A 25248-nucleotide genomic window follows, 5' to 3' on the forward strand; every position below is an offset into this window, starting at 1 on the left:
GTTGAACTGCTGCTTCAAATTTTGTCAAGCCAAGAAAGGATTTATTCATAAACGATCTAGAAGCAGGGGTAAGCAGCCAGGTGGCCAAATTTGCATATGATACCAAACTCTTTCGGGTAGTGAAATCCAAAATGGATTGTGAGGAGCTCCAAAAGGATATCTCCAAACTGGGGGAGTTGGTGACAAAATGGCAAATGCAGTTCCATGTTGGCAAGTATAAGGTGATGCACATTGGGACGAAAAACCCCAACTTCAAGTTTACATTGATGGGATCTGAGCTGTCGGTGACTGAGCAGGAGAGGGATCTTGGGGTCGTGGTGGACAATTTGTTGAAAGTGTCTATTCAATGTGCGGCAGCTGTGAAAAAGGCCAATTCCATGCTAGGGATCATTAGGAAGGGGACTGAAAATAAAACGGCTAATATTATAATGCCCTTATACAAAACGATGGTGTGACCACACTTGGAGTACCACATACAATTCTGGTCACCACATCTTTTAAAAAGGACATTGAAGAATTGGAAAAGGTGCAGAGGAGGGCAACCAAGATGATCAGGGGCCTAGAGCACCTTTCTTATGAGGCAAGACTACAACACTTGGGGCTTTTTAGTTTAGAAAAAAGACGACTGCAGGGAGACATGATAGAGGTCTATAAAATCATGCATTGTGTGGAGAAAGTGGAGAGAGAGAAATTTTTCTACCTCTCCCATAACACTAGAACCAGGGGTCATCCCATGAAATTGATTGCCGGGAAATCTAGGACCAACAAACGGAAGTACTTTTTCACACAACGCATAATCAACTTGTGGAATTCTCTGCCACAAGATGTGGTGACAGCCAACAACCTGGATGGCTTTAAGAAGGGTTTGGATAACTTCATGGAGGTGAGGTCTATCATTGGCTACTAGTTGGAGGGCTGTGGGCCACCTCCAGCCTCAAAGGCAGGATGCCTCTGAGTACCAGTTGCAGGGGAGTAATGGCAGGTGAGAGGGCACGCCCTCAACTTCTGCCTGTGGCTTCCAGTGGCATCTGGTGGGCCAGTGTGTGAAACAGGATGCTGGACTAGATGGGCCTTGGGCCTGATCCAGCAGGGCTGTTCTTATGTTCTTATGATTGCCTTCCTAGACAAGCTTGAACAGATTACATCACGTTTTCATCAGAATTGTTAAGAAATATGTGATACACATGTCTAAATATTGGACAAAAAGGGCCAAAGTGTCAGCACTTTTTAACTTGCTGTAGCTCCAGCAGTTTTTATCAGATCTTCCTGAAACTAGGCATATTTGTAGACCTCATCAAGATAGCTGTTGTTCACACAACAGCTATCATATTTATAACCTTAGGAGTCTGGGACTTTTTTGTTTGTTTGTTTTGTAGCTACTAGCTTAACTAAAGGGGCACTCCTGTGCCCTTTAATTCACTTTACTGCTGTGTCTTTCCATCAGGAGTTACTGAATGATCCCATCACACCCTGTGCATCCCCAACACAGCACCCCTCCAGTGGCTGCCGCTGGTGTCTATCCTATGTTTCTTTTTTAATAGATTGTGAGCCATTTGGGGACAGGGAGCCATTTTGTTTTTTGTTTGTTTATATTTACGTAAACTGCTTTGGGAACCTCTGTTGAAAAGCAGTATATTCATCCTCTTTGAGGGTGAGTTTTTCTATTGCATCTCAGTGTGAACATATGGAATATGAATGTTCAGGGAAGCAAGTTAGTTCAGAGTATCATGGATGTTGTAAAAAGTTAATCTAAGTATTGCTTCTGACCCAACAATTTCACCACAATCTCTATACAACCATACCATAATTGTATTTGTATCCTGCCTATCCTCCCAGGAGCTCACAGTAATGTACACAGTTCTCTCCCCACTTTCAATTTTATCCTTGTGACAACCCTGTGGGGGAGATAAGTAATGATCAGGGCTGTTAACTGTTAGATTGTATGTAACATGTGTCTGTATGTTTGTATACGTTTATACTGTTGTATACTATAAATGACTGTATAGACTTTTTTTCCAAAAGCCAACAAAGGGACTGGACTCTTCATAAATGTGGAGCACAGATCACATGTACTACTGCTAGTATGAATAATTGTATGTGCATAAGACCATCAGTTATGTGTAACATGTGAGTTGAATTACTGTGACTGACCCAAGGTCACTCAGAGAGATTCATGGCTAAGGCAGGATGTGAACCCAGGTCTCCAGAGTCCAGCATTTGCTATCTCAAGGCAATGCTTGAAAATATTAGTTCCCCCAGTAAAGGAATTAAGAAATCAGGCTCTACCTTTAATGCTTGAGAATAATTGAAATTACAGATAAATTAAATAATGATTAAACTCTGGCAAATATTTAAAACTTAATTATTGTCTGTGTATATAAAAACCGTGAGTATGGGATTCACTACCCTCTTGGTAATACAGAAATGTGAAACATGGATTAAATTTTTCCTAATTTGATCAGTATTGCAGTTCTAAACACAGCTAGAATTGGAAGTAAATCCCGTTAAAATCAATGGGACTTTCTTTCAAATAAGCCTAGTGAGAAGCAAGTTTGCATGTTTCAGTGCTTTTGGACTAGTCTTGGAAATGGAATATGTGGAAAAGGTAAATGTTTTATATTTTTACTTTATTAAGTGCCGTTCTTTATTCATTAGAACGGGATGCGTATCTTACTCCTCCTACCTTCTTACAACAAAATGTTGTAGAGATAGTAGAAGTATGTCCCCCATCTTGATTGAGAAGGGAAAACTGCAAGTGTGTAGTTTGGGAATCTGAAGTATGAGAAATCCTGTGCTATGGGGACAGAAAGATTTCTTCCCGGGGGCTCCCAGCCAGAGATCCTAGCGCCAGATGGAGCACTTTTGAAGAGCAAACTTTCCGTGCGCCCTGCCATTGGCCAGGGATCGGCCAATCGCAAGCGCCTTTGGCAAACAATACAACTTTCCCCCCTTCTCTGTGCGGGTTCCTTTCTTTCTTGTGGGTGTGCTTTTTTTTTTTTTTGGTCGTCCTTTCCTCCTGCTGTTGTTCCTTGTTTGCGGACTCCTCCCCCGTTTCCCGGCTCTGATCGGTTGCAGTGGAGGGGTGTGGAGAAGCAGGGCCGGGCGCAGGTGGAGCCCTGCCTGGAGAGACGTTCGCGGCTGTCGCTTCCGAGTGATGGAGCGGGCAGGGATCGCCGAGTTCCGCTGCTGATCTCTTGCTCTCCCGCCGCAAGGGCTGGCTTCATGGCCCCGGGAGTAGCTGCTGGGATCGGATCTCATCCGCCTCCTCCGCTTTTTGCTCTTTGGATGTGAGCTCGGCAGTTGGCTGAGCTGATCTCCGTGTGCGCCCTGCCCGAGGGAGGCAGCCGGGAGGGCCCATCCATGCCAGGGCTGCACCCCGCGCTGGGCGGCAGCAGCAGCAGCAGCGCTCACGAATCCGATTCTCTTTTCTCCTCCCCAGATGGAATTAAAGGGCGAGCGGCAGAGGAGAAGGGCGTGAGCCCAGCCGGCGAGAGCGGCGTTTCCAGCCAAGGTAAGAAGAACCGCAGCGCACCGGTGGGAAGCAGCAGAGAGGCAGGCGGGCGGGCGGACTGGCCGGCTGCGCCCTGGAGGGAAGGGCGCTGTGCTCCCCAAGGGTGGAGGAAGACAGCGGCTCGCCCGGGATGTGGCCGTAGAAAGGGAAATGAGGAGGAAAGCGGGGCCAGGCGAAGCTATTTTTTGCATCTCCCCGGCCGCGTGACTTTCGGCGTGTGTGTGTGTGTGAGAGAGAGAGAGAGAGAGGGTGAGGGACTCGGGATTCGGCCAGGTCGCCCGGGAGAAAGAGGAGGAGGAGGAGGAGGAGGAGAAAGCGGGGCGGGAAGGCTTGCCCTTCTATTCTTTCCGCCGGAGAGAGAGGGGAGGAGGCCTCGAGGAGCTCAGAGGACGAGATCGGGGACTTTAGGAGCTGGAGGGGGCTGGGAAGCCCTGCCCGGGTTGTGGGAAGGATCTTGGGCTGCAGTCCCGATTGCACGATGACTTGTTGGAAGCAAGTCGTATTAAGCTCAGTCAGTGGGATGTACTTCTAAGGAAATATGCATAGAATTGGAGTAACGGTGTCCCCGTGGCTTTGTGTTCCATCTCCTCTCCTCCCACCACCTGCTTGGGCTGCTACAATTAGACAGGTTGAACAGAGTGGTTTGCATCCCTATAACGCCTTGTTTTTCTGGGTGGTTTTGCTCCTTTTCTGCCTTATTCTCCTATTTAAATCCAGGAAGCTTCCATTCTTGCAGTGTGGATTCTTCTGCTGTGGTCTGTAGAATGTAGCTTGTCTCTCTCGTTTGAACTGTCTGGAATGATTTGCTCCCCACCCCCAGTAACTTGGTGTATGGTACTATTGTTAATATTTTGCATTATAGTCCTTTAAAGTTCAAAACACTTTGCACGCACTATCTTGTGATTATCATTGTTCCTCCACATATACAAACTGCTTTTGTGTAGAACGCAGTGGCCTGGGTCTGTGTGATCCTGTGTTTCCGTGGAGTAAGAGAACGGGTTAGATTAGAAAGCCTTCTGGGCCCTCTGGCCTGATGATGGCTTATCTGGACATGGTGCTTAAACCTTTTGCTTCACCTTTAGGCACCTGTGGCATGCTGTACCACATTCACTCCAGCCGGCATGCTGTGATAGTCAACGCAATTGCCTGACATACTAAGGTTTACTTGTTTGGGGGTCTTGGTTAGGATGGCAGGTTGCCATTTGGTCATAGTGCCTATCCCTTTTAAAAACTCTGAGCTACCGCAAGACAACGAGGTCATTCACACAATCAAAAACTACCCAGGTTTGGGAGTTGTATGTGCTCTCAAACCTGGGTAGCTTCCCTTGCTTCCACACAACCAAAAATTGATAGCACACACAGCTCCAAACCTGGTAGAACACAGTGTTTGATTGTGTGAATGACCTCAATGTGTGACCTGCTGCACTTTCCACCTCACTACTCAGTTGGTCCTTCACTCATTCCCAGTTAAGAAAGCTGAATTTTAGCTTTGCCCCATGCAGGAGCGTAACAAGGCTGGAGTAGGCCCAGAGACAAAATTTTAAAATGGGCCCCTTGCTGATATACACACACACACACACTTCACAATATATAGTCATGTGACTTGCCTCTGGGGGGCCCCTCGAGGCGTGGTGGGCCCCAGGCAGCCGCCTCCCCTTGCCTAATAGTAGTTATGCCCCTGGCCCCATGGCAGATAGGAATGGGAAAAGATAGTTCATTGGGGTGGGTGAGAAAGCTGCTGTGCCTTCTCTTAGTGCCTTGATGGTTTAAAGAAAGCTGTGTCTGCTGAATTCTACTGGGATTCTAGGAAAAGCATGAGAATTGAAGAGATTATTCATACAGTGCTGGGTTGGCAGAGGTGCTCTGTTTATTTTCAACTGTTACACTCTTGGGTTTTTTGGTCTTTCCATTGTACACAAGAGAGGTCAGAGCAGCATCTAGGACAGTGTCTTTTCTTCATAACATTGATATGTCTGTGTCAGTCTTGTCCTGGTACCTGACTTTACGGTGGTGCTGAGGAAGAGTTTGTAAACTTCAGGCTTTGGGAGGTAATAGGCACACACTCAGAAAGGGAGAAATCCAGTGCTTTGTTAGGTTGCCATGAGTTCTTTGAAAGGCTCTGTTTGATTTGGCTAAAGGTGTCTAGAACAAGGGTTCTTGTAATGCAAGGAGGACCTCTCTGTGGTGTTCCAAGAGCTTGAGGACCTTTGGTCAAAGAAGATGCCCAGCACCCACAGTGGAGCCAAGCTGCTTAGAAGAGGTGGGGGTTGTGTTGGCTCCTTCCCATGCCTAAGACGCAGTCGGGAGATATCCCATTCTGTTTTGTTAAAAGGTGGGAGTCGTAGCTCAGTCAGGGAACACACACTTTGCCTTCAGAAGACTAGAGGCTAAATTCTGAACATCTTCAGTTAAAAGAATTGCCGGTAACTGGGCTGGGAAAGGGTTTGGCCTGAGACTTTAAAACTAGAGCTATGTTAGTTTGTTGCAACTAAACATTGCAACTTAATCTTTAAGTGGTGCCTTAAAGACTAACTTTTACTGAAGCATTGGCTTCTGTGCAGGGATTGTGGGCTAGGCAGTTGGTAGCTCTTTATAAAGGTGAAAGCCCCTTCTTGTCTTGTTTTTTATGTTGCTCTTCCATCTGTTGGCAAATGGCTTTTTCGGGGTTTATGTAGTACCTGCTAAAATCTGAAATGCCCTGCCTCACTCTACGAACACACCCAGAAATGTTCCACTACCTAATTCTTAGAATCTACTTTCATCATGGTAACAGTGTTTGTATGTAGTGTACCCTAAATGGGTATGGCCAGAGATTACTATGGTAAAAACCTCTGGCTTCTCCAGCTCGCCTCAGTGTTTATAAGTTGTCTATTTCCCCCTTGAATGCTACATACAGGGGCCTTCTTTCTGAAGTGTTCCCATTTCAAATAAAGCTTTTGGGGGGATAGGCCTTGGGGAGCTAATTGATTATTCTTTCTGGTTCTGGGTTGATCCAAGTCAGGACTGCACAACTTTGGACCTCCAGCTACTGTTGGACTACAACTCCCATTGTCCCCAGCCACAGTGACCAGTTGCTCAGGATGATGGAAGTTGTAGTCCAGCAACAGCTGGAGGGTCAAGTTGTGTCCCTACAATGTGCTCTTGTACCTATAAGAGTTTAAGAGACTTCCACCAAGTGTCACTTCTTCCATCTCTGCAGCAGTATGGTGGGGAAAGCCACACCAGGTGAAATTTGGGTATATGTTCATCTGTCTTATTTTCAGCAATAGCTTGATGCAGCTGCTAAATCGAAATCTCTTGGTGAGCTCAAAATGGCTTTGGAAGTCATATTCTGCCTTGTCTTTCAAATCCAGCAGCTGCTATGTAAATAAAAGCCAGAAGGACATGATTTGCAGCTGGAGAAGCTTTGCAGGTGTGCTTAACCCTTCCCTGCCTTTTGGTTTCCCCTCCAAGTCGTCCCCCCCCCCCCCCGCCTCCTACCAGCTGCTTTCCCCCCATGCCAGGTTCCCGACTGATATTTCCATTGCAGACACAGGTCTGGAACCTGGGCTGAAGGAAAAGCCGCTGATGGGGTGTGAAAGGGTTAAGCCCCCTCCTCCTAACCAAAGGCTGGAAATTGTGCCCTCCTGGCACCAACTTGAGCAGGAGAAGCAATGCCCAGGCTTTCAAGGCAGGAGAAGCACAATGAATACAAATTAATTAATGGCTTAAATCAGGGCTGTACAACTTCAGCCCTCCTGCGGATGTTGAACTACAACTCCCATGATCCTTGACTATTGTTCAGATGATGGGAGCTGTAGTCCATCTATAGAGGAAAGACCAAAGTTGTGCAGGCTTAGGCCAAAAGTTGAATGGATTAATTTCTTTAAAGGCCTGGTCGCCTCAAGGTGATTCTTGCTCACTGCAGGCGATCAGGCAGGTGGCTATTTATAAGCTAGGCGTTATCATCTACAATAGATCAATTGGGCAAGAGCAGGGGCCAGAAGTCAGGGACTGACAGTGAGTAATAGGGACAAGGCAGGGAGAGTGATGGCAGTTTACATAACCCTGAGTATAAAGGCCCGCCTGGGTCCTTCAGTCTGGCATTGCTTGGCAGATGAAGCAACAGCAGAGCCGGTACAGGCGGTACGCTGCCTATGTTGGCCCAGGGCTCTACCACTTCACTCTACATTGGATTTCTAGGGAAATTCTCACCATGGTTCTGATTATACGAGAGTGCTGAATTGGGGCACGTAGGAAATTTCCACATAGATGTGCCTGAAACAGGACTTCAGCATGTGTTCATTGTTGATTTGATTTTTGATTTTTGTATGTTGCTGTGCAGGTGAATTTTAGTGCCAGGGAAGCTAGGGAATTCCATTGTCATGGTGATTCTTTGAGGAAAATGCGTCAGAAGCTCCAGCTCAGTGTTGTGTCTGCAGTTGCCCTGTGGGACCTTCTCTTACAAGAAGCTTTGCGTCCTGCCTTGGTTCATCATTGCATGGAGTCTGTTCAGGGCCCGAAGAGACCTCCAAAGGGCTGATTGCTTTTGCACGCCACAAGACAGTTAAATTTGCTAAGCCCTGTGAAAGCATTTCCAAGAATGGGTGAAACAGCGGAAAACTCTCTCCAACTTTCCTCTTCGTAATCGTCTTATACAGTGCTGGTATTAATAGCCTGGGATGTGTAGGTTGTGAGCTGTGTGTGAGATGGAGGGTGGGCGGGAGGAATCTAGTATGCAGCTTGCTTCTGAAAAGCTTCTGCTTTCATCATGGGAACATGAAAAAAAGGAGTTTTTTAAACCGTTCAGACAGTGTATACTGAAATCTCTAACAAGAGGAGGGTTGGGCAAGACTTGTGGTGATTCTGTTTCCTTTTGAGGGTCAACTCACACTGCATACACTTCAGTCTGGCTGCTGCTTGTTCACTGCCTGTCTTTTGGTGCCTTGTATCTGCATTGTTGGAAGGGAGGCATGTGTCTGTATAAATAGGAAGTGGACGGGCATTGGGGAACTGCCCCTGATCACTGCTTCTATCATGTGTCCAGCCACCACCTATCCCCATATGTTTATAAACACACATGTGTTTCCCCCCCTTCAAATGTGGCCTGTCTATCAGGAGATTATTCATTTTTATTAACTGCATTTTCTTCAACAGCAGAGTGCATAGGGTTCCCCTGTAGTCTCTCATCTAGGCACTGACCAGTCCCAGACTTGCTTAGCATCAGTAAGGTTGCTGCATCTTGTACTGAGGGCTACAATATACTTCTGGGAACTGCTGTGTAAAGTGCCGGTTAGCCTTCAGCTGCTTGTTCCTCAGTGGCTTAGGCCTTGATGGCAAAAATGGCCTCTTGGATGATATAACTGTTCCTGAATTATACAACTTTAGATGGCAAGGCAGAGGGGTCACATGAATAATGCTTCCCCACATTGAAAATATGAACATAGAAACTAGATGGTCTTGATATGCTCATTTTTGTTTTTTTTTTACTTATCCCCCCCCCCCGCCCCGTGGGGAAATCATTTCAACCATTCAAGTCTCCCACCCGCATTCTGCAGTGAAGCAGTTTTTCCACTTTACTTGCTGTTTTGTGTGAGCGATGTTTTCTCCATTCTTTCTTTTTTTACCCTTCTCTCAAATTCTTTTCCTTTTTTTTTGTTTCTAATTCTGCAGTATAAAAACTCAAGAGCAAAGAAACAGCATTTAAGGGTTTTGCTGCATCGCCTTGTATTTTCGTGTGTAGCTTTCTTAATCTGTGCTATATCAGAACATCTTAAAATCTGATGGCTATGCCCTATCCCATTACAGCTACCTTGTAGATACGTCTGCAAAGATTACTAAATCTCTCTCACCCCTGAAAAATTCCTTGCCTACATGACCATGTATGTCAATGCAAGTTTTTTATGTGACACATCTACATATTGGGTGGGTAGGGGGAATCTGCTCTACTCTAATTTACATAAAAGTCTATAATAGCTCACCTGCAGGTTAATCTTATTCTCCAAAGGTGAGTAGGTGAGTGACTTTTGAGAAGCCTGAGCTGCAATCTAAACAATTAAAGCTAATCTTCCTGTTTACATCCCTCCCTGCACAAAGCAGCCATGGTAGTCATCCTCTATCAAACTGTATTTTGGTAAACCTTGATAAGAAGATGGACAATAGCAGGTTAATTGCCCGAGAGGCAGTCTGCCCATGGTTATCCATCTTCCCTGGGAGCATGCAGATAGGAAGTAATGTTGAGTGTGTCTTAAACTCTGCTGTCAATTCACCTGGGTCAGCAGGAAGAACCAGCCAGCACTGCCAGTGTCTTGGTATGCAGAGTGCTCATCTTAGAACAGGGGTAGGCAACTTGGGAGTTTCAGTTCAAAAACAGCTGGAGAGCCAAAGTTGCCTACCCCTGTTCTAGAACGTGTCCCAGGATCCTTTCCAGTGCCTAGGTTAGGGCTGCTCAACTCTGGCCCTCCAGCTATTTTTGGACGACAACTCCCATAATCCCCAGCCACAGCAGTCAGTAGCCAGGGATTATGGGAATTGTAGACCAATATCTGCAGGAGGGCCGAGCTACAGTCCGGGCCTAGGTGTTCCTTGGCAGACAGGGTACAGTGAAAAGTGTTTCCTGTAGTTAAAAAGTTTCAGAAACTTCCTGCCTTTACTTTTACTCACTTCACTGCACAGTACCTAACCTACTTTGTCCACTTAAAGCAGGGGTTCTTACCTTTTTACACTTATAGATCCCCCAGATCCTCAAGTATTACCCATGGAACCCCACCCTATTTACATAATATATTTTCATAAGACTGTAGAAGAAGCAGCAGAAGACCTGTGAGACTTCAGTGGGGTCCCTGAGATCACTGGCAGCAAACTACCAAGAGGTAACTTTGGGCTCTTTTCATATGTATTGCTGGGTGCAGTAGAGCCTGTTCAGTTCTGGTGTCTGTTGTCAACAGTGTAGGTATAATTACAATTCAAGAAAAATAAGATGTGCTATATTTGATTATAAATGATGTTTTGGGGGAGTTGTCATTAATTATATTTATATTTATATATATTTCCATGACTCTTCCCAATGGGCCCCAGGTAAAGAACTCCTGATTAGATTAGATTAGATTGCCCAACATAAAAGGAGTAGATATTTTGTCAGTCTTTGCTTTAAATACCCAGTGTAGGCAAGACTGAGGGAAGCACTGCGTGATAGCCCATAGACCGCTGGGTTCAAAGTTGTCGTTATGGGAGGAACAGGCCTGTTCTTTGCTATTCTAGGTCTTTTCCCATTTGTACCCCAGTGTATTGCCAGCTGTATTCTTGTCCTTTCACTATTCTTGCCCTTCTTCTCTCCCACATAGTTCTCCCCCCTGCAAAAAAGAGAAAAGTATCTTGATAGTAAAGATGGCTACAGTGTTCTGCTTCCAAAACAGTTTGCTGTTTTCAGAGCTTGGCCTGCTAAGGGTTAACCTGCTCCTGGCCTGCACCACCCCTTCAAGGTGTGCTTGAGAACTTTCCAAGAACCATTAGCAGCCGGGCATCTGGGTTCCAGCAGCTATTTATAGCCTGGATAATAGATCAGAAAGCCACTTGAGCATGCCAGCTGCCATTTGCTGGGCTGCATTTGAATGCTCTTCAGAGGCACTGGAGTGCATAACAAACAGTTGCTCCAAAAACTGTGGCAATTCCCGGTAGGCCTGGGCAGGGCTGGCAAATAATTGACACACACATGGAGGAAACAGCTGGGGAGTCTACTTTCCTGGGGCCTAGAGATGTTGAATTTTAGGCCTCTTCGAGGCATAGCCTCCCCTTTTCCATTTTTTTTCCCCCTGAAGAGGAAAACACATGCAAATCTTGGAAATAGATCGAAGTATTTGCGGTATTGGCTTCACAATCTGTGCCAGACTTGTGGTCAGTTGCCTTTCCTCAGAACCAGTTTTGTGCTGAAGCAGCCTTCTGAATCTGTAAAAAGAAATGTAACAGTACCAGAAATTTCAAATGCACAGGAGTGAATCATTTGTATTTTAGGATAAATTTACAGACATTTTTAGAGTCGTTTCTGACATCTATTCTGATGTCTGAAGAGAGAGAGCCAGGGTGCCACTAAACGTGAGGCTAGCAAGGCCTAACGCAAGTTAGGCCACATCCCTATAAAGCAGGAATGTGAGGAGACTTAAAGCACAGTATGTGTGCATGAGTGTGTGGGGAATGAGTCTTAACCCTGCCCATATTTTCCTGCCTGACACTATTTCTCCCTAGCCATTTTTCCGCCATTCTCTTGCATGCACTCAGGGAGCCCCACCAGGGGGAAATAGCCATGTTTTAGGAGGGGAAACCTGGATGGGGAAGGGTTCCACTCTCCTTACCTGCTAATTCTGTGTGCTTTGAATCTACTCCCCAACCCAGCCCTCTCTTTTATTGGGAATTTGTGGCAATCTGATTCTGACGTACATGTCTGCTCTGTTATCTCCAGTTTGGCCCACAGTGTGGACTGGTAGCTAAGAGGCTGGACTTAGACTGGTGTCAGTCCCTATGCTTTCTTAGCCATACAGCTCAATGTGTAGGCCTGGGCAAATCATACTCTTAACTGTAACCTCTCTTATAGGGTGATTTTTGAGGATTAAAATGCCATAATCCCCATGTTTGCCACTCTGAGCACTTTGGAGGAGGGCAAAATGCAAGTGTGGTAAACATTTGCATTTGAAATTGAAGCTTATTGTTTGGGGGCAGCTAATATAGGCTCTCGGATGTTGTGATTCCTTCCACAAATGGTTCTCTTGAGTGTATCGATTTCCCCATTTTCTTCAACAGAGAGGTTACTCAGTGTCACTTCTTGTTGTTGTGCATGTGCAGAGCTGCATCTTTAGTACATCAAGTGAATATGGGAGGATATAGGGAGTTCTCAGCTGGGAATAAGGTATGCAGCTAGCCAATTGTATTATTTGCTTCCCAGACAGATAAAAATATTACAATGTGGATGGGCGACAACTAAGATTCCTAGTATTAGATGGAGCTCTTGATCCAAAAAGCTCCACCGTGCTCCAGTGCTCACGTGGTGCTCTGTTTGAGCCTTTCCTGCGCAGTGTTGTCCATGCCTAAGAGGCTATCCAGATACCTAACAAGTGCTTCTCTTGCAGAGGGATAACGCTTGAAGAGCAATCATATATCTCGAGCTAGAGTTGCTGAGGAAAGTGAACTTTGCTCCCAGATAGCACAGCTATTGCAGGTCCTTTCAGTTTAGGGTAAGATGCTAGTGTCACGGGCACTGATTGGGCAGTGCACACGACATCACTGGACATCCCCTCTCTTGCCTGTCTTGCCTTTGGCTACTTCAGAATAAAGGAACACCTTTTATTTTTCATTGTATTAACACTCTTTTACTTTAGTGTTTCTGTTTCAGGGTTGATGTGCGAACCTCCAGAAATGTTGTTGGGTATTTTTTTTTTTTTTTAGGGTGGCTGTTGCCTGCTTGCCTGTGGCTAGTCCTACCCGCTCCTTGAATGGAGATGAGAAGGTAGCTGCCATGGCCTAGCACATATGAAGCTCAGCCACAGGAAAAGTGTTATTCTCACTGTGAAGGGCCTTGTTTATAGAAATGGCCACAGAAGTGCACAGGGAAGACCTATACCTATATGGAGTTCAATGTGTGTGTTGAAGTCTCGGCATATTTGCTGGATATACAGGTTTTCAGCTTTGTACTTCTGTCTGCATTCTGAAGCATTGTCCCAAATTAACCATGTAGGACTAGATTCAAACTCTGTGAAACATTGCTAAATCTTCCCTTCCACCTTTATGTTAAGACTTGCTTCTTTCATTATTAAGTCTTTCTATGAGGGACTGTATCACCTCAGAATGTATGTAAGGGATTGCTTTTTTAAAACTAAAACAAGTTTTAAAAACGTTCTGTATTTAACAAGTCAGGGAGGCTATTCGAGCAATGACACACACACCCCTTGCATTGTGTTCTGAGGTGGTACAGTCTCATGAGAGGTCTGTACCCTGTGCCTGACAGCTGGTAGGGTTTTTTCACACCACTCTCTCAAGTAGATGGGATTTATTCCAGTACTAACATCAGGAGTAAAGTACTTCACTTATGTACTGTGGATTAGGGGTGTGCACGGACTGCTTGCGGTTGGTGGTTCAGTCAGAATTCGAACCGAACTGCCACTCCTCGAACTGGTTCGGTCGAACCATCTTAAAGCAGTTTGTGGTTGAACCGCTCAAACCAGTCCTGTTTGCCGTGGACCAGCCTAATTACGAACCACTTCTGCACATCCCTACTGTGGGTACTGTCAGCTGTAATCACTAGTTCAGTCTGGACAAACCATGGTTTGCAGAAATAGGAACTTGCCACAGACTCAGCCACTCCCTAGTGCAGGGAATGGGTGTGAGAGGGAGGATGTGAGAGTTCATGGCATGTTCCCATGGGAAGAGAGCTGGTCTTGTGGTAGCAAGCATGAATTGTCCCCTTTGCTAAGCAAGTTCCACCTTGGTTTGCATTTGGATGGGAGATTGCATGTGAGCACTGTAAGATACTTGCCTTAGGGAATGAGGCTGTAACTCACTGGTAGATCAGTATGTAGAATGTCCCAAGTTCACTCCCTGGCCTCTCCAGGTAGGACTGGGAGAAATTCCTACCTGTAACTTTGGAGAGCTGCTGCCAGTCAGTGTAGACCAGGGCTGCTCAACTTTGGCCCTCCTGCAGATGTTGGCCCACAACTCCCATAATCCCTGGCTATTGGCCACTGTGGCTGGGGATTATGGGAGTTGTAGTCCAAAAACAGCTGGGCAGCCAAAGTTGAACAGGCCTGGTATAGACAATACTGAGGTGGATGGACCAATGGTCTGACTCAGTGTAATACAACTTCCTATGCAGTGTTCTCTCTAGCAAGGATTTCCAGATGTTGTTGACTACAACTCCCATAATCCCCAGCCAAAAGCCATTGCAGCTGGGGATGCTGGGCGTTGTTGTGAACAACATCTGGCAATCCCTGTTAGAGGGAACAGTGTTCCTATCTTTTCAAGACATGATTTGGAGGATCAAGTTATGATTTCTGACCCGAGCCAATATCTTAATTATAATTGTTTTACCACTTCCTCAGCGTTCAGTCTGAGTGTGACAGCTGCCATCTGGACAAATTTTGTGAGGGGATTAGATAGATATATATTAGACAACATAAATTTTTGTTTCACTTTCCACACAGTTTTAAATATCTGCTTTCCCAAGCATTTGACGAAGGTGGGTGGGTGGGTTAGAAAAGAGTTCTATTTGTGTTCTCTCGACAGCTATGTTTCCCCCTCCCCACACCCTCAGGCCTTCATCTCCTCTCTAATCCAGAAGCTCATCAGTATGAGTGGCTCAAAGCCAAGGAAGGAGGTGAGGAATGAGGTTTGGAGGGGGGGGGGAGGAAGCTGTGTGCCCTTGTCTGAGAACACCGACTTGTCTACACAGGATGCAAAGCAACTTCCCTCCGTCAGCATTCACAAATGGGGATGCATTTAATAGGGATTAAATTCCTTCATAGACTCTGCTAATCCTTATTGAGAGAAATTACAAAGGAGAGCTGGAGGTTTCCCAATTGGTATGGTTGTCACAGAGCAGTTATTTTGCTAGTCCCAGATATTTGCGAGATGGGATGCAGCACAGGACTGAGAGCCATAGGGCTAACTTGCATTAGTGACTCTGTAGGTGATATCATCTTTCGTAGCAGTTAATGTTTTGTTCCTGATGCAAAATAATTGACAACCCAGACATCTGCCATCTAAACCTATCCTTCATGTTCCGGCCCGTCATAGTTTGCTTTTTCAGAACGTAAAAGGTCATTTGAAAAATGGTGTATAAATATTTGTATTAATAGTAATAATAATCAGACCAAGGTCCATTTCCTGTATCATTCTCTGTGCGAAAGCGTCTAGAGTGCTCACAAACGGTGCATGAAAATGTTGGCCCTCCTCTTGTTGTGTCCCCTGCCTCTGCTATTCAGAGAGATAGTGCCTCTGTCTCTGGAAGAGGTTTCCTCCATGAATTTGTTTAATCCTGTTTGCCTCTTCTTGCTCTCGCTTGACTGCCCTGCTTAAAGCTGTGGATGCACTGGGTGCTGTACACAATGCACAAGCAATGTGGCATGGGTGGGGGGAGCTTACAAGTAGGAAATTCAAATGGGACAAAAGTAAAGAGAAATTACAGAGTTGTATTTTATGTATGCATGTATTTTATTTGAAATATTTATACCCTGCCCCTCCAGTACACTACTGCTCGAGGCGGCTCACAACATTTACAGAATAGTTACAATATAAAATCAGGCTAATAAAATTGACCAAATTAAACAAGTTAAAAACCCAAGCTAAAACCACAATCAGACTTGACTTTTAAAACTTCAAGTTAAGTTATTTAGAAAGCGGAAAACTAAGAATTATAAAAATGAAATACTATAAAGAATGTTTTGAAGTACTGAATACTGGAATAAAGTATTCCTGATGATGAGGGTGTGGAGGGGAGGGAGATGGGACTGGTGGCTGTATATTTCTGGGCCTGGTATGCACCCTGGAGGGAGGGGCCTGCTTTATGCAGGGCAATATATAAAGGCTGCAGGTGCTGCTGTGATCAGCCACACCACTGGCCCAGGCAGCTTCTCGGCAGGTACGCAGGGTGGCTGCCCCTGTAGAGCTGGGTTTCCCCTCCTTTGTTGTTGCCCTATTCTGAGGCAGGAAGGTATCGCAGTGTGTGGGAGGAGAATTGGGGTCAGGCCCACCCAACCTCCAAATCTGTGGTGGTGGCTCTGGCTGTCCTCTTTATGGGTGCTCTTGCCTGGGAAGGGGTTAATTGCTAGCGAGTGTGGGGGAAATGAGGCATCCCCCCCCGACAACATTGTAGTCTAGTGTGTGTGGAACAGAGGGGATTGAAACCCCAAAAAGGGAATTGGAGCTGGGCGGGGGGGGGGTAGATAGACAGCAGCCATCTCAGACGTAGAACAATGAGTGGCTGATAGATGAACTGCCTTAAGAAGATGTCAGATGCCATATAAAAGAAGGGCTTGAAGTGTATTCCTCAGCTGTGCTGCCAGCCTGTCTTCACAGCTGAACTGGCAGACAAAACCTACTCATACCTACACATTTTGAACGCTGGTTCAAGCTGTCATGTGCCCCTCCTCACCAGGGTTCCCTCTAATCCCCCACCCCCCGTCTATTCTCAGAATGAGTTTTGTTCTGGGCGGCAGTATCAAGGCAGTGTGTACGCACTTGCATTCAGAATGGGGCCTTCCTGAATCAACCTGAGCAGGATCTAAAATTAACTGAGCGGACATTAAAAAAACTTGTGTGCACATGCATATGCGCAAGCCTTAGAGGGAACACAACTCCTCACCTACTCCTTTTCTCCTCAAACCGTACTACTGCCAGCAAAAAATAACATTTTAGAGCGGGAAGGGTCCGTGGAGGTCATCTAGTCCACCCCCACACCCCAGTGCAGAGAATGCTACTGCATCCCCAACAGATGGCTGTCCAGCCTTTCTTTGAAAACCTCCAGTCAAGGAGAGCCCACCACTTCCATCCTGAGACAGTCTGTTCCACTTCCAAACACCTCTTACTCTTAGGAAATTCTTTTAAATATCTGACTACATGGCTTGGGGCCAGGGGTATCTGTCAGACCGCATTCACCCATATGAATCTGCCAGGGCCCTCCGCTCATCATCTCAGGCCCTGCTCATGGCCCCGCCACTGACAGAGATCTGATTGGCGGGGACTAGAGACAGGGCCTTTTCGGCTGTGGCCCCTCAGCTTTGAAATGCCCTCCCTGAAGACCTTCGCCATGCTCCCTGCCTCACTGTTTTTAAAAAACATCTTAAAACACACCTTTTTAAGGAGGTTTTTAAATGCTCCATTTTTTTGGTTTTATCTGGTAGATTCTTTAGCCTTTTATAATTCTCAGTTTTTAGCTTTTAAAATAACCTTTAATTTGAACTTAATAATGATTGTGGTTTTTAAACATTTTTGTTTAATTTAGTTGATTTTATTACTTTTATTGTATCTTGTATCTATCTTATTGTTGTGAGCCACCCCAAGCAGGAGGGGCAGGGTATAAATATATTATAAATTTAAAAAATCCGTAAAGTGCAGTATCCTATATCTTGGCTGCATGCCTCCTTTGTCTGTCCTTTCATTTGTACTCAGTAAGACCTTTCATCCACAGTTCTTCGGGGTCTCAGGGAGGAATGTTAACATCTCAGCCCTGTTGTTATCATCTTTTGGCTGGAGATGCTGGAAGTTAAATCTAGAACCTTCTCCAAACAAAGCACATGGTCTACCAATGGACCAAGCAATTGTTCTACCAGTGATCTCTGCTCTGTGAAAGTTCTCCTCAAGTGCACTTTTACAGAACAGAGGGAGCAAGGAGGAAGAAAATGTTGAACCAGACTCCTTCCATGGCTCTCCATGGGGCTGTTCACAATGTTGTTAGGAGGCTGGATTTCATGTTGGGAGACCTGAATTCCAGTCCTTACTTGGCCATGAAGCTCCTTGGGTGGTAATAAGCAAGTCATAATTTCTTCAGCTGAATCATTCTCTTAAAACGATTCTGAAAACAATTGAGGTAAGAAGTGTGAATTGCTCTGTATATTGAAAAAGTGCTATAAAATGAATAATGTGAATAATAATTCACAACATAGTTCAACTTGTTGATGCTTAGAATGAGAAGTTAAGGACAGTGGATGATATCCAGAATGTTACTCAGAAGTTTCTCTAAATGACTACTTAATTTCAATATAACTTCTGTTGAGTAATTTAGTCATCTTTGAAGTAATTTAGTCAGGCACTCTTTTAAAAATGGAAAACTAAGGTAAGGTAAGGGTGCTCCAAAACAGCATTCTTTGTTTCCTGTATCAAATGCCCGTAGCTTGTCATTTATCTCTTAATTCAGAACCCTTGATTGAAATCTGCATTAAGAATCTGAATTTGGAGTAAATCTTTGAGGAAACATGCCAATGTTTAGATTACTGTGGGGTATAATATTAAAGTAATATAAAGTTAAGGAGAGGAGAGCTGGTTTTGTGGTAAAGTAAAGTGGGCTGTCGGGTTGGTGTCGACACTTGGTGACCACAGAGCTGCGTGGTTGTCTTTGGTAGAATAGAGGAGAGGCTTACCATTGCCTCTTCCCGCACAGTATGAGGCGATGTTTTCCAGCATCTTCCCATATTGCTGTTGCCCGATATACATGTTTTCCATAGTCTGGGAAACATACCAGTGGGGATTCAAACTGGCAACCTCTGGCTTGCTAGTCAAGTCATTTCCCCGCTGCACCATTCGATGGAGTGGTAGCAAGCATTAATTGTCCCCTTTGGTAAGCAGGGTTTGCCTTGGTGTGCATTTGGATGGGTGACTGCATGTAAGATATCCCCCTTCGAGAATGGGGCCATTGCTTAGTGCAGTGTTTCTCAATGACTTTGGAGTCATGGACCGGTACATTATTTGTGCGCAGTTTCCCGGACCAGCAGTTAGCAAGGGGGTCACCCCCACCCCCAGGCACCCCCCAAAAAACAATTTTGGGTAGCTCTCTGGAGCACATTTCCAGGCAGACCTCATGAACATTATCCAGCAGCGAGGGCTGCCTGGAAATGAGCTCTGGAGAGCTCCTGCCGGCCCGAAATTGGTGGGTTATTTTTGTGGGGGGATGATTTTTATTAGTGATGCCTCATGGACCGGTACCCAATGCCTCGTGGACTGGCACCGATCCCCGCGGACCGGTGGTTGAGAAACACTGGCTCAGTGGAAGAGCATCTCCTTTGCATGCAGCAGGTCCCAGGTTTACAGGTGAAACTCGGAAAATTAGAATATCGTGCAAAAGTCCATTAATTTCAGTAATGCAAATTAGAAGGTGAAACTGATATATGAGACAGACGCATTACATGCAAAGCGAGATGTCCAGCCTTAATTTGTTATAATTGTGATGATCATGGCATACAGCTCATGAAAACCCCAAATCCACAATCCCAGAAAATTAGAATATTACATGGAACCAAAAAGACAAGGATTGAAGAATAGAACAATATCGGACCTCTGAAAAGTATACAGTGTACTGTGCTTGATTGGCCAGCAAACTCGCCTGACCTGACCCCATAGAGAATCTATGGGGCATTGCCAAGAGAAGGATGAGAGACATGAGACCAAACAATGCAGAATTGCTGAAGGCCGCTAATGAAGCATCCTGGTCTTCCATAATACCTCATCAGTGCCACAGGCTGATAGCATCCATGCCACGCCGCATTGAGGCAGTAATTGCTGCAAAAGGGGCCCAAACCAAGTACTGAATACATATGCATGCTTATACTTTTCAGAGGTCCGATATTGTTCTATTCTTCAATCCTTGTCTTCTTGGTTCCATGTAATATTCTAATTTTCTGAGATTGTGGATTTGGGGTTTTCATGAGCTGTACGCCATGATCATCACAATTATAACAAATTAAGGCTTGACTTATCTCGCTTTGCATGTAATGCGTCTGTCTCATATATCAGTTTCACCTTTTAATTTGCATTACTGAAATTAATGGACTTTTGCACGATATTCTAATTTTCCGAGTTTCACCTGTACTCCCTGGCGTCTCCAGGTAGGGCTGGGGGAGACGCTTACCTGAAACGCTGGAGATCTGCTGCCAGTGTGTGTGTAGACAGTACTGAGCTAGATGGGCCAATAGTCTGACTTAATAGAATATAAGGCAGCTGTCTGTCTTCTTCCTATGTTCTAAGTTCTAATGTAAATGTAAGCATTGTACATAGCAGCTAAGTTAGGGGGACCAAAGTCCATGCCAGATAGAGCTCCTGCATCTTTAAGAGCTGTGCAGAAGGCAGCATATAATCCAGTGTGGCTTCTCTCATGGCAGTGCTGTCGTGATAAGAGAAGCTCAAAGAACTGTTCTTTTGGTGCAATTTTTAAAGATGCAAATGCTCTCTAAGGTTCAGGAGCTGGCAGCCTTATGGGAAAGTTTCCTGATGATGGGAAAGTTTCCTGATGGCAGCTCAAGAAGAAAATAAGTAGACAGTGGTTTTTGCAATATATTATGGATAATCCTGAGGTTCACAAGGGGATTCCCCAATGAACAGATCAGTAATGGCAGACAGTCTTCCTGAAATTTGTGGCCACGGAAGAGTATTACCTATGTTCTAGAGCACACACTCTTTTCGTGCTGGACAATAGCCCCATCCAGATGGCAGGCATTTCTGTGATTGGGATGTCTCTTCAGACAAATGCTGTAAGCGTGAGGGACATACTGGGGGAAATCGGTGAGTGACACGCCGGGCAGGATTTTCGATGTGTTTTCAGAGGCTAACTGCAGCCTGTGTTGAATAATGTCTGAATATAGGTGAAATCGAACAGGAGTTGCCAGTACCCTGCATGAACTGAATGTGTGCCCTGGAGATAAAACAGCTTCCAGAATCCTCTGCAATGCACAATTTCAAGAGTTCCTTGACCAGTACATTCTTGGGGAAAGGGGTTCCCTGAAAGGAGGAACTTTGAAAACCACTGAAGTAGAAGGATCTGCTAGAAGGGACTTTGGTACCTATGGGTCACTTGAACAAATGAGGTTGTTGAAACACGCCCCCCCCGCCCGCCCCCGCAATCCCATGTGAGTAAAGCAGACAGACCGGCAAGATGGCTTTTCTGATCTGAAAGCTGGTAGTGACTCACAAACAAACAAACGGCTCATTGAAATGTGGAAGCTGGCAAACAGCCTGCAGCCCTAACACAGGCCTTGACAAATTTTCTTTGGATCTAGGAAACAGCCCAAAAGTATTTAGAACAGGAGCATGGCCGCCTGGGACAAATAAAGATTTTATTAAATAACTTTACCTCTGAATATTCTGGCCTAGGTGTCGCGGTTAAATTTCTAGGTGCCATGACTCCCTGGTGCCTGGGATGACAAATCTGCCCTAACAATATTCTGAAATGTTTGCACATCTATGCTTAGCACCACATTTGCACATCTCCAGCTATCATGAAGGCTGCGGGGGCTGTGTTGTGCCCTGCAAAGAATGGCAGCTGATGCTATGAGCTGAATCAGGGAAACGGGCCATTCAAGTGTGGGCCAGCAATCCTGTATTCCTTGGGAGATCAGAACTGGTTGCTATCCCTTGGCTGCTTTCTTTCCAGTGGCAGAGGGCTGGATGCTGAAAGAAACTGAGCACTGCAAGACAACTGCTCTTGAGGGAACTCTGATCATTTGAGAAATATTCCTTATTTTGCTGTGTTTAATGAGCATTCAGCACCTGCAGCGTGGCAGGTGCATCAGGGACTGAGATGTGGCCCAGAGGCAAGTTGCCGGCATGTTGAGCATATGAGGCTGCCTGCTGCTGAGTCAGACCATTAGCCCACGAGCCCAGTGCTTCTTTGCTCTGACTGGCAGAAGTTCCTTGGTGTCTCCAGCTGAGATCTTCCCAATTCTGCTGCCTGGGATGTCGGGGACTGAACGTGGACTCTTCTCCATGCAAAATATGTGCTTTGTCACTGAGCTGTGTGTGACCCCTTGTTGCCAGCTTGTGTATATGTTTAGCCAGAGTTCGGTTACACACACACTCCCCCCGCGCCACTGAAACAGGTTTTGCTTTCCTCTGACCAGTAGTGCCTGCATATTCCAATTAACAGAGAGCACGCAAAATGCTGTCTTCCCCTCCTGACTCAGCTTCGTGCAGAAATACTCTCTACCAGTAGCCCTGTTTGTTCAGATCAAACACATGTGAAGCACTCAAAGACATGTATGTGCAATAAAGAGTGATGTCTTTAAAAATAAACTGATCAGAGAGGCTGCTGTCAGCAAGTTGAGCAGATTACTCTCTACTAGTGATGTGCTTAAAAAAAAAAAAAGACCTGATGTATATAGAATACAAAAGTGATATTGCCCCAAATTTGAGAACCCCTGGGCTAAGGGTTGATAATGGAATAATGGGCTGGGGAAGGCAGAGTAAGCAGAGAACTGGAACTTTTTCCAGATAGAAAGATGTCTCCTAATAATAGCTACCTGCCACTTCTTATAGCCATCCAAACAAGGTGGAGGTACTTATTGTTCGGTGTTGGAACTCAGGAGACGATTTTGATCTGCTGGTTCTGGATGGGAGTCACACTTCCCCGGAAAGAACAGGTACATAGTCTGGGAGTGCTTCTGGATCCAAACCTCTCCCTGGTATCTCAGGTTGAAGCAGTGGCCAGAGGTGCCTTTTATCAGCTTCAGCTTGTATGCCAGCTGGATCCATTTCTTGAGATAAATGACCTCAGAACAGTGGTACATATGCTGGCAACCACCAGACTTGACTACTGCAATGTGCTCTAATTGGGGCTGCCTTTGTTCGTAGTCCGGAAACTGCAGTCAGCACACAATGCGGCAGCCACGTTGGTCTCTGGGTCATCTCGGAGAGACCATGTTACTTCTATATTAAAAGAACTATATTGACTGCCAAAAAGTTTCCAGGCAAAATATAAGGTGCTGGTTGTAACCTATAAAGCCCTAAACACCTTATGCCCAGGGTATTGAAGAGAATGTATTCTTTGCTATGAGCCCCATCACCCATTGAGATCATCCAGAGAGTTTTGCCTGGTGGCTACACAGGGGTGTGTGTTGCCTCCTCGAGACCCTGGAATGTACTCCCTGCTGCTGAAAAAAGAGCCTTCCCATCTCTGACAACTTTTAAGAAGTCTTTAAAGACACATTTATTCACCCCAGCTTTTTAACTAGACTTGTGGATTTAAATCGTTTTAAGGGTTTAGTTTCTGTAAACCGCCTAGAGATGGAAATTTGGGGTGGTGTACAAATATAATACATTAAAGAAATAAAAATATTAAAAGCTCAAGTGGGAAAGAGCTTTTTCTTAATCTGTGGGTTGCATAAACTGCTTCCCCACTCTGCTGCCTTTGCACTGGCCAAGTAGGCTGCCAGCAAGCTTCTCTGCCCAGGCCAAATCACAGCAGGTTAGCTGTAGTCCAGCTCATGCTTGATATCATTGCCTCGTGCAAGGTGGATAGGTATCGAAAAGATCTGAGGGGGTCCTTTGCTTTCCCCTCTTTCAGCTTTGTGTTTTTGCCCTTGCTTCTTGTGCAGGATGAAATGCTTTCTGATGGCTGGCCAGGTCATTGGGGACAGCTAGAAAAACTTTGCTCCACAAATGCAGGGGTGCACAGCTTCAGCCCTCCTGCTAAGGTCCCTGCAACCCTGACTATGGGCCACTGTGGCTGGGAATCATGGAAGGTGTACACCAACTGGGCCTTGTTTTTTAAACTGAATCTTATTCATTTCCTATTGCTTTATTGTCTATGAGGTGCCCTAAGCAGTATTGTACTGGAGGGGTGAGATACAAATATTTGTAAGTAAGTAAATGAAGGGGCTTAGACAAATTCATGGAAGACAGGTCTATCAATGGCTACTAGTCTGAGGGCTATATAGGCCACCTCCAGCCCCAGAGGCAAGATGCCCCTAAATATCAGTTGCAGGTGAGCAATAGCAGGAGAGGGGGTATGCCTCCAACAGCATGCCCAGAGGTGTCTGGTGGGCCACTGTGGGAAACAGAATGCTGGACTAGAGAGGCCTTGGGCCTGATCCAGCAGGGCTGTTCTAATGAATGAATGAATGAATAACTAGTCCAGCAATAGCTAAAGGGCCAAAGTTGGGCACCCCTGAACTAGTGAGATGAAACAAACCACTCCTGGCAGTGAGTGAATGATGTCTGCTTCCAGACAGGCCATCCTGAGGATCCTGCGCACGGCTGACTCACTGCCCGGAGATTTACGGGGACTGTGCCTGTACCAGTGCTAACAGTGCTGGTCACCACACAGAAGACTGGCCACAGTCCAAGTGGATTGGTTTGCAAAACTATATCTCAGCTCTGTGGTGCTGCTTGTGGATTCTGCTTTCTGAATTTCTGGCTTCGGCAGGGCTGTGTGTATTCGAAGGAGATGCCAGACAAGCATGGAATTTGGAATTGTCCACCCTGAAAACTTAGAGCTTTCAAAGAAGGGCATGTGTCTTTTCTTCCCTGATTTCCAGAACCGTGCAAACTGTCGTGCCTTAAACACACACAGTCTCCACAAGGCATGTACCCTCCTAAGACTTACTCAAGAGCATCAACCCTGTGACAGCCTTCCAGAGCCTCCAAGATGCGCATTGCACATGGCTTCCTCCCAACATCCTGTTACGGCATTCTTTTTCTGCTCTCCTAACATGCCAGTCCCGGATATGTGTGATTTCATGGATGGCATCTATTCTTAGCCCACTGGTTAGTTGAGCAAGTCACGTTGCCCAACAACAGTCATGAGTTCAAGAATTTGGGGGTGGGGAGGGGAAGAGAGATAAGAATAACAGCTGTAAACATAGAAAAGAGGGAGATAAACATGCCTAATTCCAGGCCAGATGTTTTAAATTCATGATCGTCTAGCTCATTCAGCTGAAGAGCTATAAATTATGGGATTGTGTCTATTACTGGGTCTTCTGGGCCCTGTTTGAGAGAGTGCTTCAGACTTGGAGACTTTAGAAAATTCACTCTGCTTACAGCTACCATTTCCTGCTCCCAGCAGGGGATAAAACCAAACTTTGGGTCTCTACAAGAATTGCACATAATGGAAACCTCTTTGTACATTTATCCAGATCAGGAAGTAAAACCGTACAACGTTGTAAAAAAGTACAACAGTGTACTTGTTGTACACCACCCTGATCCTTTGGATGGGGCGGTTTATAAATGTAATAAATAAATAAATAAAACCAAATGTGAACCCCAAACCGGTTTGGAGAGGGTTTTTTCAGTGA

The 25248-nt window shown here is 45.5% G+C and overlaps 1 protein-coding gene across 4 annotated transcripts in view; it reads left to right on the top strand.

Moving 5' to 3' along the window:
- The window catches only part of HDAC7 (histone deacetylase 7), a 248207-nt gene that overhangs the window by 100891 nt on the left and 122068 nt on the right, over positions 1-25248 (top strand). For 2 of the 4 annotated variants that reach the window (XM_053297649.1, XM_053297653.1), the window contains one exon: positions 3440-3511. In XM_053297649.1, the coding sequence (XP_053153624.1) occupies positions 3440-3511 (72 nt within the window). Of the gene's footprint in view, positions 1-2978; positions 3512-25248 lie in introns of those variants that run through there. The other 2 variants (XM_053297656.1, XM_053297648.1) reach the window with 2 other exon arrangements.

Source organism: Hemicordylus capensis, chromosome 2 (assembly GCF_027244095.1).
Source record: "Hemicordylus capensis ecotype Gifberg chromosome 2, rHemCap1.1.pri, whole genome shotgun sequence".
Lineage (NCBI taxonomy): Eukaryota > Metazoa > Chordata > Lepidosauria > Squamata > Cordylidae > Hemicordylus > Hemicordylus capensis.